The sequence below is a fragment of the Argopecten irradians genome, chromosome 2 (assembly GCF_041381155.1).
Source record: "Argopecten irradians isolate NY chromosome 2, Ai_NY, whole genome shotgun sequence".
NCBI classification, from domain to species: domain Eukaryota; kingdom Metazoa; phylum Mollusca; class Bivalvia; order Pectinida; family Pectinidae; genus Argopecten; species Argopecten irradians.
Window position 1 is genome coordinate 54,925,735 of NC_091135.1, and position 14,756 is coordinate 54,940,490.

Consider the following 14,756-nt stretch of genomic DNA (forward strand, 5'->3'; position numbering starts at 1 on the left):
GTGGTTTGTAATACATGTCATATAACCTCTGTATACATTTGACAAATCAGCGGGTGGGGAACCAATAAAAAAAAGACCTTACGTCATCGTGTTTAGAAACCGGGGTCCGTCTCAAAAAACCATAATATCTTACCGATGATCAATCAAAATGTCTAAGTATGTTTTTTGATGCGTCATTTATCCAACAAATGCGCGTATGGCGCAGGGCGCGTTGGCCTTCCCTATCACTGCACTTTTGATTGGCTTTCCCAAATGATTTACGTGTGTTGTTTGTTTGATTAATTAACGTCCTATTAACATCTATGGCCTCCTATTGTATGCAGTGTGTTGCGTGAATGTTTGTGCGAGGTGCGTGTTTTGGGAGACTGCAGTAAATTCATGTTCTGTCTTCTTGTATAGTGGAACTGTTGCCCTTTTTATAGTGCTATATCACTGAACATGCAACTGAAGACACCAAACAACACTCCCCACCCGGTCACATTATACTGACAACGGGCAAAACCAGTCGTCCCACTCCCCCTTATGCTGAACGCTAAGCAGAGCGGAAACTACAACTTTAATAGACTTTTGGTCTAATCTCAGGCCAGGGGACAGAACCCAGAGCCTTCCTTTACAGGGGCGAAACGCTCATCTCAAGGCCAAAAGTGAGGCGGTGCCAATGGAGGCATTTGGAAAGATAAAGTAAGTTAGGAAGAATAGAAAAGATAAGATCCTAAATTTAGTCACCTTTTACGATCATGCAATAAGGGCAGCAGGTACAATTCTAACGCCCTACCTGCAGGGCCAACAAAAAATTGGTTACTTGTTGTTGAAGATTTCATGTGTGTAAGGGGTACCAGTGGGGAAATCATTGCAAACAAATTATCATTAGATAAACCCAGAGAAGTCTGAATGTTTTTTCTGGTTGTTGGACATTATTCTCAGAAATCACATAAGGCGTCGCTACACGTACTGAATAGAAACATTGCCGGGAGCACGTGTGGAGCATCTAGATATAGCCTAACTGGTACTGTACGCTAGATGGCCATGACCTACTTGTAAAAACTGTCGGTACATGGGAGATGCTGAAACAAAGTTAGGCTTTACTTAGGGGGATATTTGTGGATCTGTATGCGCTAAAGTAAAGTACAGTTTTTAACCGAAAAGTTATGCTTGTATACTATGTATTTCACCAACTTGTCCAAGTACATGTAAATGTATATCAGTATAGTGTATATTTGACGGAAAACTTTTTAGCATAAGGAAAAGGCCCTCTTCACATTATGAACAACTTTATTGAAATAAATAAAAGGTTAAGTTTCATATCGCAGGTTGTATTATGTTCCTGGCGTCGTCATAATTACAATGGGTTAGTTGACCATTTTTCTGCGCCACAAGGCAAAACTTCAATTTATTATATTATAATTGTTATAAAAAGATTTTTAATTTTTTGTTTCGGAAAGGTAGCCTAGTGGCCCTTTCATGAATATCATGAAGTTGATAATCTTTTACATTGAATGTGAAAGCATTTGAATTATCATTATTCAAAAACGAGAATAAGAACTATGGCAGCTACCCTAGGTAACTGTGAAAAGAACAATTTGTCAAGCTTTCCTATCATTGCTTCCTAATAAACAATACTGTATGGTAGCCTTCTTAGCTTTTTGGGTAGCTAACACTTGTTTTTTATGTCTACTCATCTGAATACCTGCAAATTAAATTTCTTCACTTGCCTTAAGCTCTCAGTACTTTCAGTACTCTTTGATTGACCTTAAAATCAGATTTTTTTCATTTCCTTTTCCTGCGTAGAAATCACTACATAAATTGGGTTTTTTTTGGTCCTGATATTTATTTGTTGTTCTATTGTGGTCATTTGATACCTCATTTGTCTACTTTCGGTTGAAAAATGTTAATGTTATGACTATTTTTCAAATTTTAGTGAAATTCGAGATGGCGGCCATCTGTGATGACGTCATAACCGGAAGTTCATCCTAACTTATGCAATGTTAACATTTTTTATTTGTGATCAGTGGTCATAAGGGTTCAGAAAAATATTGGTTCGGAGGTTTTGGGGGGGGTGCATGTAGGACCCTTCTAGCCCATGGCCTACATGTATATGTTAGTGAAAGTAACATCATAGAAATCTGTGGATAAAATTGGGGGGGGGGGGGGGAGAATGAAAGATGATAAAAGAAAAAACAGTAAAAATATCTGACATAATGGGCAGATAACTATGGTTACATACAAAACAATGAATAGACATTTCTATTGATGATCGAACATTCTTCTGAAATACTGAAAAAATGTCATTTACTTACCGATACTGACTACACTTTGATCAGCACATGGTGTATTTTATAATTCAATCTGTAGATTGCTATGATTTCATATGACCAGATTTTAATGTTACTGCCATTAAATGAGGGGGATTGGTATAGTTTTACACATGTGTTCCTTCCTTCTCTGTCCCATTCATCTGTATATCTTGTCCTTCTCTGTCCCATTCATCTGTATATCCTGTCCTTCTCTGTCCCATTCTGCTGTATATCCTGTCCTTCTCTGTCCCATTCTGCGGTATCATATCCTTCTCCATCCCATATGCTGTATCTTGTCCTTTTCTGTCCTATTTTGCTGTATCTTGTCCTTTTCTGTCCTAATTTTGCTGTATCCTGTCCTTCTCTGTCCCATTCTGCTTTATTATCCCCCTCCCAACGAAGTTGGCGGGGATATACAAATGGGTTCCGTTCCGTCCCAGTGCCCGTCCGTCCGTCCGTCCGTACCGTTCGTCCGTCCGTTCCGTCCCGTCCGTCCGTCCGTACGTCCGTACGAATAGTTTTCCGGAGCATAACTCTAAAACCAGTAGAGATATTTCCACGAAACTTCATACACACATTGGTCTTATGGTCTAGTAGTGCCTTTTGCTATTTTTAGGTTTTTCATTTTTTGGATTTTTTTCCGTAACCATGGAAACATTGCTGAAAAATATCATATTTTTGTACCAGGTTCGTTTCCGGAGCATAACTCTAAAACCAGCAGAGATATTTCCACGAAACTTCATAAACACATTCTTTTTATGGTCTAGTAGTACCTTTTGCTATATTTAATTTTCATTTTTTGCACTTTTTTCCTGTCACCATGGAAACATTGCTGATAATGGCAGATTTTTTTGTAAGAATCGTTTCCGTAGCACAACACCTAAAACCAGCAATAGAGATATTTCCATGAGTCAAACTTCAATAAGCATTACATTAGATCCCTTCAGAATGGTCTATGTAGTGCCTTATTGCTATTATTTAGAAATTTCACTTTTTTTGTCTTTTTTTCTGTAACCCATAAGAAACATTGAGCAGCCAAATATGCAGGTATTTTGTAGCAGGGTACATTTTCCGGAGCCATAACTCAAGAACCATCAGAGATATTTCCATTTCCATGAAAGCTTCATAGACACATTGTACTTATTGTCTAGTAGTGCCTTGTGCTATTTTTTATGGTTCTTCACTTTTTTGATGCTAATTGAATTCTGTAACTCATAGATTTTCAATGGCATGAAAATATCATATTTTTGTAAGCTAGGTTCATTTCCGGAGCACAAGCTCAAAAATTAGCCATACAGAGTATTCCATGATCGGTCAACTTGGAACACACCGACCTTGTGGTCTATTTATTGCCCTAGTTTTTATTTAACAGATTTATTAATCAGATATAGCTTAATTTATAGTTGTAACCATACTTGGGAGTACAATGGCTGAAAATCCGGATCATATTACATGGTTTGTAGCTGATCATTTCCGGAGCAAACTCTGAAGCAGCAGAGTATTATTGGGCCACCGCTCCCTTAACACTATGTTTGTTATGGCTTGTATCTTAGGATTTTTGAGGTTTCTCAGTTTAAAGTAACATTTCCATTGTTATGTAAACATTTGCTTTTTATCAGTCAAAAGTTACTGAACCCCTTTTACAAAATTCCAACCCATCTTTGGTAATTTGTCATAAATGTAGTTTACGCCTAGGAAAATAAGTTGCCTAAATCTACTCAAAATCAATGTAGGTTCATTCTTTTTGCACTTCCCTGTTTACCGAATGATTTTAGCCCACCATCGGTCCAAGATGGCCGCCTGGTGAGACCGTGACCCTTGGATTTTGATCTTGGAGTTCCAAAGTTTCCGTTACAATTCTACAGCCCCGCTATTTCTCAGAAAGTACTGAAGGGATCTTTCTCAAATTTCAGTTTATGTAGGTTCCTCTAGGGCCCTAGTTGTGCATAATGCAATTTGAGACTGGGGGGGTCAACAAGATGGACCAAGTCCGCGGCCATCTTGGATTTTGATAGTTAAAGTTTGTTTACCGCTATTTCTCAGAAAGTACCTGAAGGGATCTTTCTCAAATTTCATATGTAGGTTCCCCTAGGGCCCTAGTTTTGCATATAGGCAATTTGACAAACTGATGGGTCAACAAGATGGCCGACCGGCCGCCATCTTGGATTTTGATAGTTAAAGTTTGTTACCGCTATTTCTCAGAAAGTATTGAAGAGATCTCTCCAAATTCAATAAGAAGGTTTCCCTTAGCCCCTAGTTGGGCATAAAGATTTTGGGACTGATAGGTCAACAAGATGGCCGACAGCCCGCTTCTTGGATTTAGATGACTAAAGTTTGTTACCGCTATTTCTCAGAAAGTACCTTAAGGGATCATTCTCAAGTTTCACAAGTAGGTTCCCCTAGGGCCCTAAGTTGAGCATATTGCATTTATCGGTCAACAAGATGTTGCCACCAGTGCCGCCATCTTGGATTTTGATAGTTACCGCTATTTGTCAGAATTTTCACTTGAAAGGGATATCTCTCAAATTCCATGCATATCGATTTCCCCTTGTGCCCTAGTTGATGCATAGTACCTTTGCTGGACTAGTCTGTCACAAGATGGTCCAATGCGGCCACCATCTTTGGAATTTCCACCACTGTTTCTCAAAAGTAATGAAAGCTAATCTGTCTTAAATTTCATATGTTATATGTTTTGAAAAAGTTAAAAAGCAGGGAAAAGATCCCCTTTCCAATATCAAACATAAGAACAATCATTCTTTGGTGGGCGCCAAGATTCCCTCTGGGATCTCTTTGTTTTTCATACACATATAGATCCTCCACAATCAACTTTAGCTTTAAATTTCTCCATGGCGGGGGATCTGACAAAACAACCCATTTTCCTTAAATGACATTATATATGAAAAATTTGCTGAAAAATCACCATTTTTGACCTTAAAATCAGGGATTTTTTTCATTTCCTGCGTAGAAATCACTACATATATTGGGTTTTTTTGGTCCTGATATTTATTTGTTGTTCTATTGTGGTCATTTTGATACCTCATTTGTCTACTTCGGTTGAAAAATGTTAATGTTATGACTATTTTTCAATTTTTAGTGAAATTCGAGATGGCGGCCATCTTGATGACGTCATAACCGGAAGTTCATCCTAACTTATGCAATGTTAACATTTTTATTTGTGATCAGTGGGTCATAAGGGTTCAGAAAAATATTGGTTCGGAGGTTTGGGGGGGGTGCATGTAGGACCCTTCTAGCCCATGGCCTACATGTATATGTTAGTGAAAGTAACATCATAAATCTGTGGATAAAATGAATAAAGATGTAACAGTAAAAATATCTGACATAAGGGCAGATAACTATGGTTACATTACAAAACAATGAATAGACATTTCTATTGATGATCGAACATTCTTCTGAAATACTGAAAATGTCATTTACTTACCGTACTGACTACACTTTGATCAGCACATGGTGTATTTTATAATTCAATCTGTAGATTGCTATGATTTCATATGACCAGATTTTAATGTTACTGCCATTAAATGAGGGGGATTGGTATAGTTTTACACATGTGTTCCTTCCTTCTCTGTCCCATTCTGCTGTATATCCTGTCCTTCTCTGTCCCATTCTGCTGTATATCCTGTCCTTCTCTGTCCCATTCTGCTGTATATCCTGTCCTTCTCTGTCCCATTCTGCTGTATATCCTGTCCTTCTCTGTCCCATTCTGCTGTATATCCTGTCCTTCTCTGTCCCATTCTGCTGTATATCCTGTCCTTCTCTGTCCCATTCTGCTGTATATCCTGTCCTTCTCTGTCCCATTCTGCTGTATATCCTGTCCTTCTCTGTCCCATTCTGCTGTATCCTGTCCTTCTCTGTCCCCTTCTGCTGTATCCTGTCCTTCTCTGTCCCCTTCTGCTGTATATCCTGTCCTTCTCTGTCCCCTTCTGCTGTATATCCTGTCCTTCTCTGTCACATTCTGCTGTATCCTGTCCTTCTCTGTCCCCTTCTGCTGTATCCTGTCCTTCTCTGTCCCATTCTGCTGTATCCTGTCCTTCTCTGTCCCATTCTGCTGTATCCTGTCCTTCTCTGTCCCCTTCTGCTGTATATCCTGTCCTTCTCTGTCCCATTCTGCTGTATCCTGTCCTTCTCTGTCCCCTTCTGCTGTATCCTGTCCTTCTCTGTCCCCTTCTGCTGTATATCCTGTCCTTCTCTGTCCCCTTCTGCTGTATATCCTGTCCTTCTCTGTCCCATTCTGCTGTATATCCTGTCCTTCTCTGTCCCATTCTGCTGTATATCCTGTCCTTCTCTGTCCCATTCTGCTGTATATCCTGTCCTTCTCTGTCCCATTCTGCTGTATATCCTGTCCTTCTCTGTCCCATTCTGCTGTATATCCTGTCCTTCTCTGTCCCATTCTGCTGTATATCCTGTCCTTCTCTGTCCCATTCTGCTGTATATCCTGTCCTTCTCTGCACCATTCTGCTGTATATCCTGTCCTTCTCTGTCCCCTTCTGCTGTATATCCTGTCCTTCTCTGTCCCATTCTGCTGTATATCCTGTCCTTCTCTGTCCCATTCTGCGGTATCATATCCTTCTCCATCCCATATGCTGTATCTTGTCCTTTTCTGTCCTATTTTGCTGTATCTTGTCCTTTTCTGTCCTATTTTGCTGTATCCTGTCCTTCTCTGTCCCATTCTGCTTTATTATCCCCCTCCCAACGAAGTTGGCGGGGGATATACAAATGGGTTCCGTCCGTCCGTCCGTCCGTCCGTCCGTCCGTCGTCCGTCCGTCCGTCCGTCCGTCCGTCCGTCCGTACGAATAGTTTCCGGAGCATAACTCTAAAACCAGTAGAGATATTTCCACGAAACTTCATACACACATTGGTCTTATGGTCTAGTAGTGCCTTTTGCTATTTTTAGGTTTTCATTTTTTGGATTTTTTCCGTAACCATGGAAACATTGCTGAAAATATCATATTTTTGTACCAGGTTCGTTTCCGGAGCATAACTCTAAAACCAGCAGAGATATTTCCACGAAACTTCATAAACACATTCTTTTTATGGTCTAGTAGTACCTTTTGCTATTTTTAGATTTTCATTTTTTGCACTTTTTTCTGTAACCATGGAAACATTGCTGAAAATGGCAGATTTTTGTGTAAGAATCGTTTCCGGAGCACAACTCTAAAACCAGCAGAGATATTTCCATGAAACTTCATAGACACATTGTTCTTATGGTCTAGTAGTGCCTTTTGCTATTTTTAGGTTTTCACTTTTTGTGCTTTTTTCTGTAACCATAGAAACATTGCTGAAAATATCATATTTTTGTAGCAGGTTCATTTCCGGAGCATAACTCTAAAACCAGCAGAGATATTTCCATGAAACTTCATAGACACATTGTTCTTATGGTCTAGTAGTACCTTTTGCTATTTTTAGGTTTTCATTTTTTGCACTTTTTCCGTTACCATGGAAACATTGCTGAAAATGGCAGATTTTTGTGTAAGAATCGTTTCCGGAGCACAACTCTGAAACCAGCAGAGATATTTCCACGAAACTTCATAGACACATTGTTCTTATGGTCTAGTAGTGCCTTTTGCTATTTTTAGGTTTTCACTTTTTGTGCTTTTTTCTGTAACCATAGAAACATTGCTGAAAATATCATATTTTTGTAGCAGGTTCATTTCCGGAGCATAACTCTAAAACCAGCAGAGATATTTCCACGAAACTTCATAAACACATTCTTTTTATGGTCTAGTAGTACCTTTTGCTATTTTTAGGTTTTCATTTTTTGCACTTTTTCCGTTACCATGGAAACATTGCTGAAAATATCATGGTAAATGGTAAATGTTACTTTGCAAAACTCCACCCATCTTTGTGTATATAGTCTAATATAAATGTCAAGGCTGTATACCTGATTCAACAATTGCAGCCCCGCTCTACTTGAATCATACTCCATCTTTCTTTAGCTCAACTTCCTTTTTCCTGTTTTTAGCCCACCATCATCAGATGGTGGGCTATTCAAATCGCCTTTCGTCCGTGGTCCGTCCGTCCTTCCGTCCGTCCGTCCGTTAACAATTCTTGTTACCGCTATTTCTCAGAAAGTACAAAAGGGATCTTTTTCAAATTTCATATGTAGGTTCCCCTAGGGCCCTAGTTGTGCATATTGCAATTTGAGACTGATCGGTCAACAAGATGGCCGACCGGCGGCCATCTTGGATTTTGATTGTTAAAGTTTGTTACCGCTATTTCTCAGAAAGTACTGAAGGGATCTTTCTCAAATTTCATATGTAGGTTCCCCTAGGGCCCTAGTTGTGCATAATGCAATTTGAGACTGATCGGTCAACAAGATGGCCGACCGGCGGCCATCTTGGATTTTGATTGTTAAAGTTTGTTACCGCTATTTCTCAGAAAGTACTGAAGGGATCTTTTTCAAATTTCATATGTAGGTTCTCCTAGGGCCCTAGTTGTGCATATTGCAATTTGAGACTGATCGGTCAACAAGATGGCCGACCGGCGGCCATCTTGGATTTTGATTGTTAAAGTTTGTTACCGCTATTTCTCAGAAAGTACTGAAGGGATCTTTCTCAAATTTTATATGTAGGTTCCCCTAGGGCCCTAGTTGTGCATATTGCAATTTGAGACTGATCGGTCAACAAGATGGCCGACCGGCGGCCATCTTGGATTTTGATTGTTAAAGTTTGTTACCGCTATTTCTCAGAAAGTACTGAAGGGATCTTTTTCAAATTTCATATGTAGGTTCCCCTAGGGCCCTAGTTGTGCATATTGCAATTTGAGACTGATCGGTCAACAAGATGGCCGACCGGTGGCCATCTTGGATTTTGATAGTTAAAGTTTGTTACCGCTATTTCTCAGAAAGTACTGAAGGGATCTTTCTCAAATTTCATATGTAGGTTCTCCTAGGGCCCTAGTTGTGCATAATGCAATTTGAGACTGATCGGTCAACAAGATGGCCGACCGGCGGCCATCTTGGATTTTGATAGTTAAAGTTTGTTATACCGCTAATTCTCAGAAAGTACTGAAGGGATCTTTCTCAAATTTCATATGTAGGTTCTCCTAGGGCCTTAGTTGTGCATATAGCAATTTGAGACTGATGGGTCAACAAGATGGCCGACCGGCCGCCATCTTGGATTTTGATAGTTAAAGTTTGTTACCGCTATTTCTCAGAAAGTATTGAAGAGATCTCTCTCAAATTCAATAAGAAGGTTTCCCTTAGCCCCTAGTTGGGCATAAAGATTTTGGGACTGATAGGTCAACAAGATGGCCGACAGCCCGCTTCTTGGATTTAGATGACTAAAGTTTGTTACCGCTATTTCTCAGAAAGTACCTTAAGGGATCATTCTCAAGTTTCACAAGTAGGTTCCCCTAGGGCCCTAGTTGTGCATATTGCATTTATCGGTCAACAAGATGGCCACCTGGCCGCCATCTTGGATTTTGATAGTTACCGCTATTTGTCAGAAATCACTGAAGGGATATCTCTCAAATTCCATGCATAGGTTCCCCTTGGGCCCTAGTTGTGCATAGTACCTTTGGGACTAGTCTGTCAACAAGATGGCCAAGCGGCCACCATCTTGGATTTCACCACTGTTTCTCAGAAAGTAATGAAGCGATCTGTCTTAAATTTCATATGTAGTATGTTTGAAAAAGTTTAAAAAGCAGGGAAAAGATCCCTCTTTCCAATATCAAACATAGATCATTCTTTGGTGGGCGCCAAGATCCCTCTGGGATCTCTTGTTTTTCATACACATAAGTCTCCACAATCAAACTTAGCTTTAATATCTCCATTGGCGGGGGATCTGAATGACTATGTCCTTGTTATACCACAAGTGAGAATCCTGCATTCTGATTAGTCGAGAGATATTTGGTATTTTCACTATCACACAGCAGTTATGATTATAACAATAAGAGACAATAAATACGTTCGTAGCAACCCCTTAGCAACAGGTGATAGTGTATTTTTGACAGTGCAAAATATTAACTGCCCGAAAAAGATGCGCACTCGTTTCTTTTTTCGACGCTATCTTTGTTTTTTTTGCAATGGTAATAAGCGCTACTGAGTACTGCCGACGGTGAGTTTTCAACTTTTGCTAAAATAAGTAAAAATTTTCAATGTTTTGCAAATACTTGAAAACTAGTTTTATTTCTAGACTTTTGGTATAATAAAATAAATACTACCTGCATTACAAGGTGACACTAGGCACTGTCACCCTCTAATGCAGGTAGTATTTATATAATATATCCTGTCCTTCTCTGTCCCCTTCTGCTGTATCCTGTCCTTCTCTGTCCCCTTCTGCTGTATTCCTGTCCTTCTCTGCCCCATTCTGCTGTATTCTGTCCTTCACTGTCCCTTCCTGCTGTATCCTCTCCTCTGTCCCCTTCTGCTGTATTCTGTCCTTCTCTGCCCCATTCTGCTGTATCCTGTCCTTCTCTGTCCCATTCTGCTGTATCCTGTCCTTCTCTGTCCCCTTCTGCTGTATTCTGTCCTTCTCTGCCCCATTCTGCTGTATCCTGTCCTTCACTGTCCCTTCCTGCTGTATCCTGTCCTTCTCTGCCCCATTCTGCTGTAATTATCCTTTCCTTCTCTGTCCCCTTCTGCTGTATTCTGGCCTTCTCTGTCCCATTCTGCTGTATATCCTGCCCTTCTCTGTCACATTCTGCTGTATCCTGTCCTTCACTGTCCCTTCCTGCTGTATCCTGTCCTTCTCTGTCCCCTTCTGCTGTATTCTGTCCTCCTCTGCCCCATTCTGCTGTATCCTGTCCTTCTCTGTTCCATTCTGCTGTATCCTCTGTCCCATTCTGCTGTATATCCTGTCCTTCTCTGTCCCATTCTGCTGTATCCTGTCCTTCTCTGTCCCATTCTGCTGTATCCTGTCCTTCTCTGTCCCATTCTGCTGTATCCTGTCCTTCTCTGCCCCATTCTGCTGTAATTATCCTGTCCTTCTCTGTCCCATTCTGCTGTATCCTGTCCTTCTCTGTCCCATTCTGCTGTATCCTGTCCTATTCTGCTGTATATCCTGTCCTTCTCTGTCCCATTCTGCTGTAATTATCCTGTTCTTCTCTGTCCCATTCTGCTGTATCCTGTCCTTCTCTGCCCCATTCTACTGTAATTATCCTGTCCTTCTGTGTCCCATTCTGCTGTCCTTCTCTGTCCCATTCTGCTGTATCATGCCCTTCTCTGTCCCATTCTGCTGTATATCCTGTCCTTCTCTGTCCCATTCTGCTGTATCCTGTCCTTCTCTGTCCCATTCTGCTGTATATCCTGTCCTTCTCTGTCCCATTCTGCTGTATATCCTGTCCTTCTCTGTCCCATTCTGCTGTATATCCTGTCCTTCTCTGTCCCATTCTGCTGTATATCCTGTCCTTCTCTGTCCCATTCTGCTGTATATCCTGTCCTTCTCTGTCCCATTCTGCTGTATCCTGTCCTTCTCTGTCCCATTCTGCTGTATCCTGTCCTTCTCTGTCCCATTCTGCTGTATATCCTGTCCTTCTCTGTCCCATTCTGCTGTATATCCTGTCCTTCTCTGTCCCATTCTGCTGTATCCTGTCCTTCTCTGTCCCATTCTGCTGTATCCTGTCCTTCTCTGTCCCATTCTGCTGTATCCTGTCCTTCTCTGTCCCATTCTGCTGTATCCTGTCCTTCTCTGTCCCATTCTGCTGTATCCTGTCCTTCTCTGTCCCATTCTGCTGTATATCCTGTCCTTCTCTGTCCCATTCTGCTGTATCCTGTCCTTCTCTGTCCCATTCTGCTGTATCCTGTTCTTCTCTGCCCCATTCTGCTGTAATTATCCTGTTCTTCTCTGTCCCATTCTGCTGTATCCTGTCCTTCTCTGTCCCATTCTGCTGTATCCTGTCCTTCTCTGTCCCATTCTGCTGTATCCTGTCCTTCTCTGTCCCATTCTGCTGTATATCCTGTCCTTCTCTGTCCCATTCTGCTGTATATCCTGTCCTTCTCTGTCCCATTCTGCTGTAATTATCCTGTTCTTCTCTGCCCCATTCTGCTGTATCCTGTCTTTCTCTGCACCATTCTGCTGTAATTATCCTGTCCTTCTCTGTCCCATTCTGCTGTATCCTGTCCTTCTCTGTCCCATTCATCTGTATATCCTGTCCATCTATTTCCCATTTCTTGTTATCACTATTTCTCAAAAAATGCTGAAGGGATCTTTCTCAAAGTTCATATGTAAGTTCCTCTAGGGCCTTAGTTATGCATATTGCATTTTGGTACCAATAAGTCAACCAGATGGCCACCAGGCGGCCATCTTGGATTTTGGTAGTTAAATTTTGTTATCACTATTTCTCAGGAAGTGAAGGGATCATTCTTAAATTTCTCCTAGGTTCCCCTAGGGCCCTAGTTGTGTATATTGCATTTTGGGACCAATTATTCAACAAGATGACTGCCTGCTTGGATTATGGTTGTTAAAGATTGAGAAGTAGAGAAAAGATCCATCTGACAATTGTCAGACATAGATCAGTCTTTGGTGGGCACCAAGATCCATCTTAGATCTCTTGTTCATTCATGATTTGCTTTTTTCAGATTTGTTCTGAGGAGATGAAGGAAGGTGGTGAAATAGCTCACATGACATTCAATGCTAAAAAACTTGATAACAAGGTAAGAGATTAATATGATGGATTCTGCTAGTTACTAGCTAGGGTATTAATGTTATAATATTTTACTTCCCAAAGAAAGAATATCTTATAATCAAGATATGGAAATAACAAAGATTTAATGAGGGTTATTTACCAATCAACTAGATCTAGGTATATATTGGTAGACCTAATAGTGTAAGATTTTCTATAAATTTTTTATCAAGGGAATTAGAAAAAACACATACATTGTATTTCATGAAAAAAAGTTTGATTGGAATATGAATATGCCAAAGAGCTATAATCATTAATTAGATCAATATGTCGGAATGGTTCTAAGACCAGCACTGTTTATAATATATCTACAACATGATTTAGGTGATCGGGTGGTGTAGTGGTTAAACCACTCGCCTTTCACCTTGCCGACCGGGATTTGATCCCTGGTACGGACGTGAAAAGGTCAGGGGTCACCTACCGGTGTAACTTGTTTAGCAATTGATTTAAAACAAACAAAGTTTATATTATATGATATATATTTGGTTGTTTGCTGCAAATAATCTCCATTTCAATGTTTATCAGTTAAAATGTTGACTTGTTTAGATAGTTGAAGCTTTGGATATGCATAAATCTAATAGAGTAAAGCTTAAAACCATCCCTGAAACTGAATAAAGAGAAGTCAGATTTCACTAAAACAGAACTTTTTTTATCTTATTTGAAATATATATAACAATATAATCAACTGCTCAAATATCAGAAGCCCAGAGGTTCAATGTGTCATTATCATTGCATCTAACTACCATGATTTTTGTTTGGCCATGTTTAGGAATGTCTTCTTGTTTTAATTCTTTAGGATTTCCTGGGAAAGTCTGACCCGTACATCGAAATCCAGAAACAGAACCCTGATGGGTCCTGGCAGGTTACACACAGAACTGAGGTAAGGCCCTGGATGGGGATAGCATCAAGTCTCTTTCTGATTTCATATGGAGGTGGTGTGAATATAAGACATTTATTTTTATCCCGCTTAACAAGTGTTTGCAGGGAACTGAGCTCTGTTTATTCGTCTGTGTGTGTGTTAGCATGTGCTATCTGTCTGATACCATCTATCCGAGATGATTTTCCAAGCTACAATTGCAAAACCGTTTGACTCAACTCCTAAAGCTTTCACTATATATTAGGATAGCGCTCTAGTTGTGCCTTTTGGTATCAAGGATATGATTTCATTTTCTATCCTTTTTTCTGTTATTATAATAGTCCTACAATACTTGCTACCACGATTGTTGATACATGTAACCCTTTAATATTTGTATATTTAGTTAGGCTTTAATATTTGTTTTTAAGTGAAAGTACCTTTACTCTGAGAGAGTAAAAATAACATATTATTATCATTAACTTATTTAAATTTACAGTGACGGCTCTCTGCTGTATTCTAGTTTCACTGTACACTGTTTATATATGTGTATTTGTCTCAGGTTATAAAGGACACCCTCAATCCTTCGTGGCGGCCTTTTTCCATTCCAGTCCATTCCTTATGTAGCGGGGACCATACAAAGGAAATCAAGGTAGAACTTAAATAGATGATTTAAGTAAATACCTTAACTTTTGTGTTTGGCTGTGATTTATCACATATTCAAAAGTTATTTCTGAATTGCAAATTTTCATTGGTTTATTCTTTGCTTAGATTGAGGCAATGAATAACTGTCATTTAAAACAAAATTATTTTCATTACTTATCTATGAAGTTACGTGTAAGTGTCATAGTCATATTTCATTACTTGTTAAATGACATATTTGATGAGATTTAGTTTCTTGATCTTCAAAAAGAAAGATTTTCAATTGACTGATAATGCATGTCTGTCATATGATGTCTAATTTTAG

At 39.8% G+C, this 14,756-nt stretch overlaps 1 protein-coding gene across 1 annotated transcript in view; it reads left to right on the forward strand.

The window, feature by feature from the left end:
• Positions 1-14,756, forward strand: part of LOC138315985 (copine-3-like) — a 73,447-nt gene that overhangs the window by 11,699 nt on the left and 46,992 nt on the right. The window contains exons 5-7 of the mRNA XM_069257435.1: positions 12,833-12,907; positions 13,733-13,816; positions 14,352-14,441. Of these exons, the coding sequence (XP_069113536.1) occupies positions 12,833-12,907; positions 13,733-13,816; positions 14,352-14,441 (249 nt within the window). The remainder of the gene's footprint in view (positions 1-12,832; positions 12,908-13,732; positions 13,817-14,351; positions 14,442-14,756) is intronic.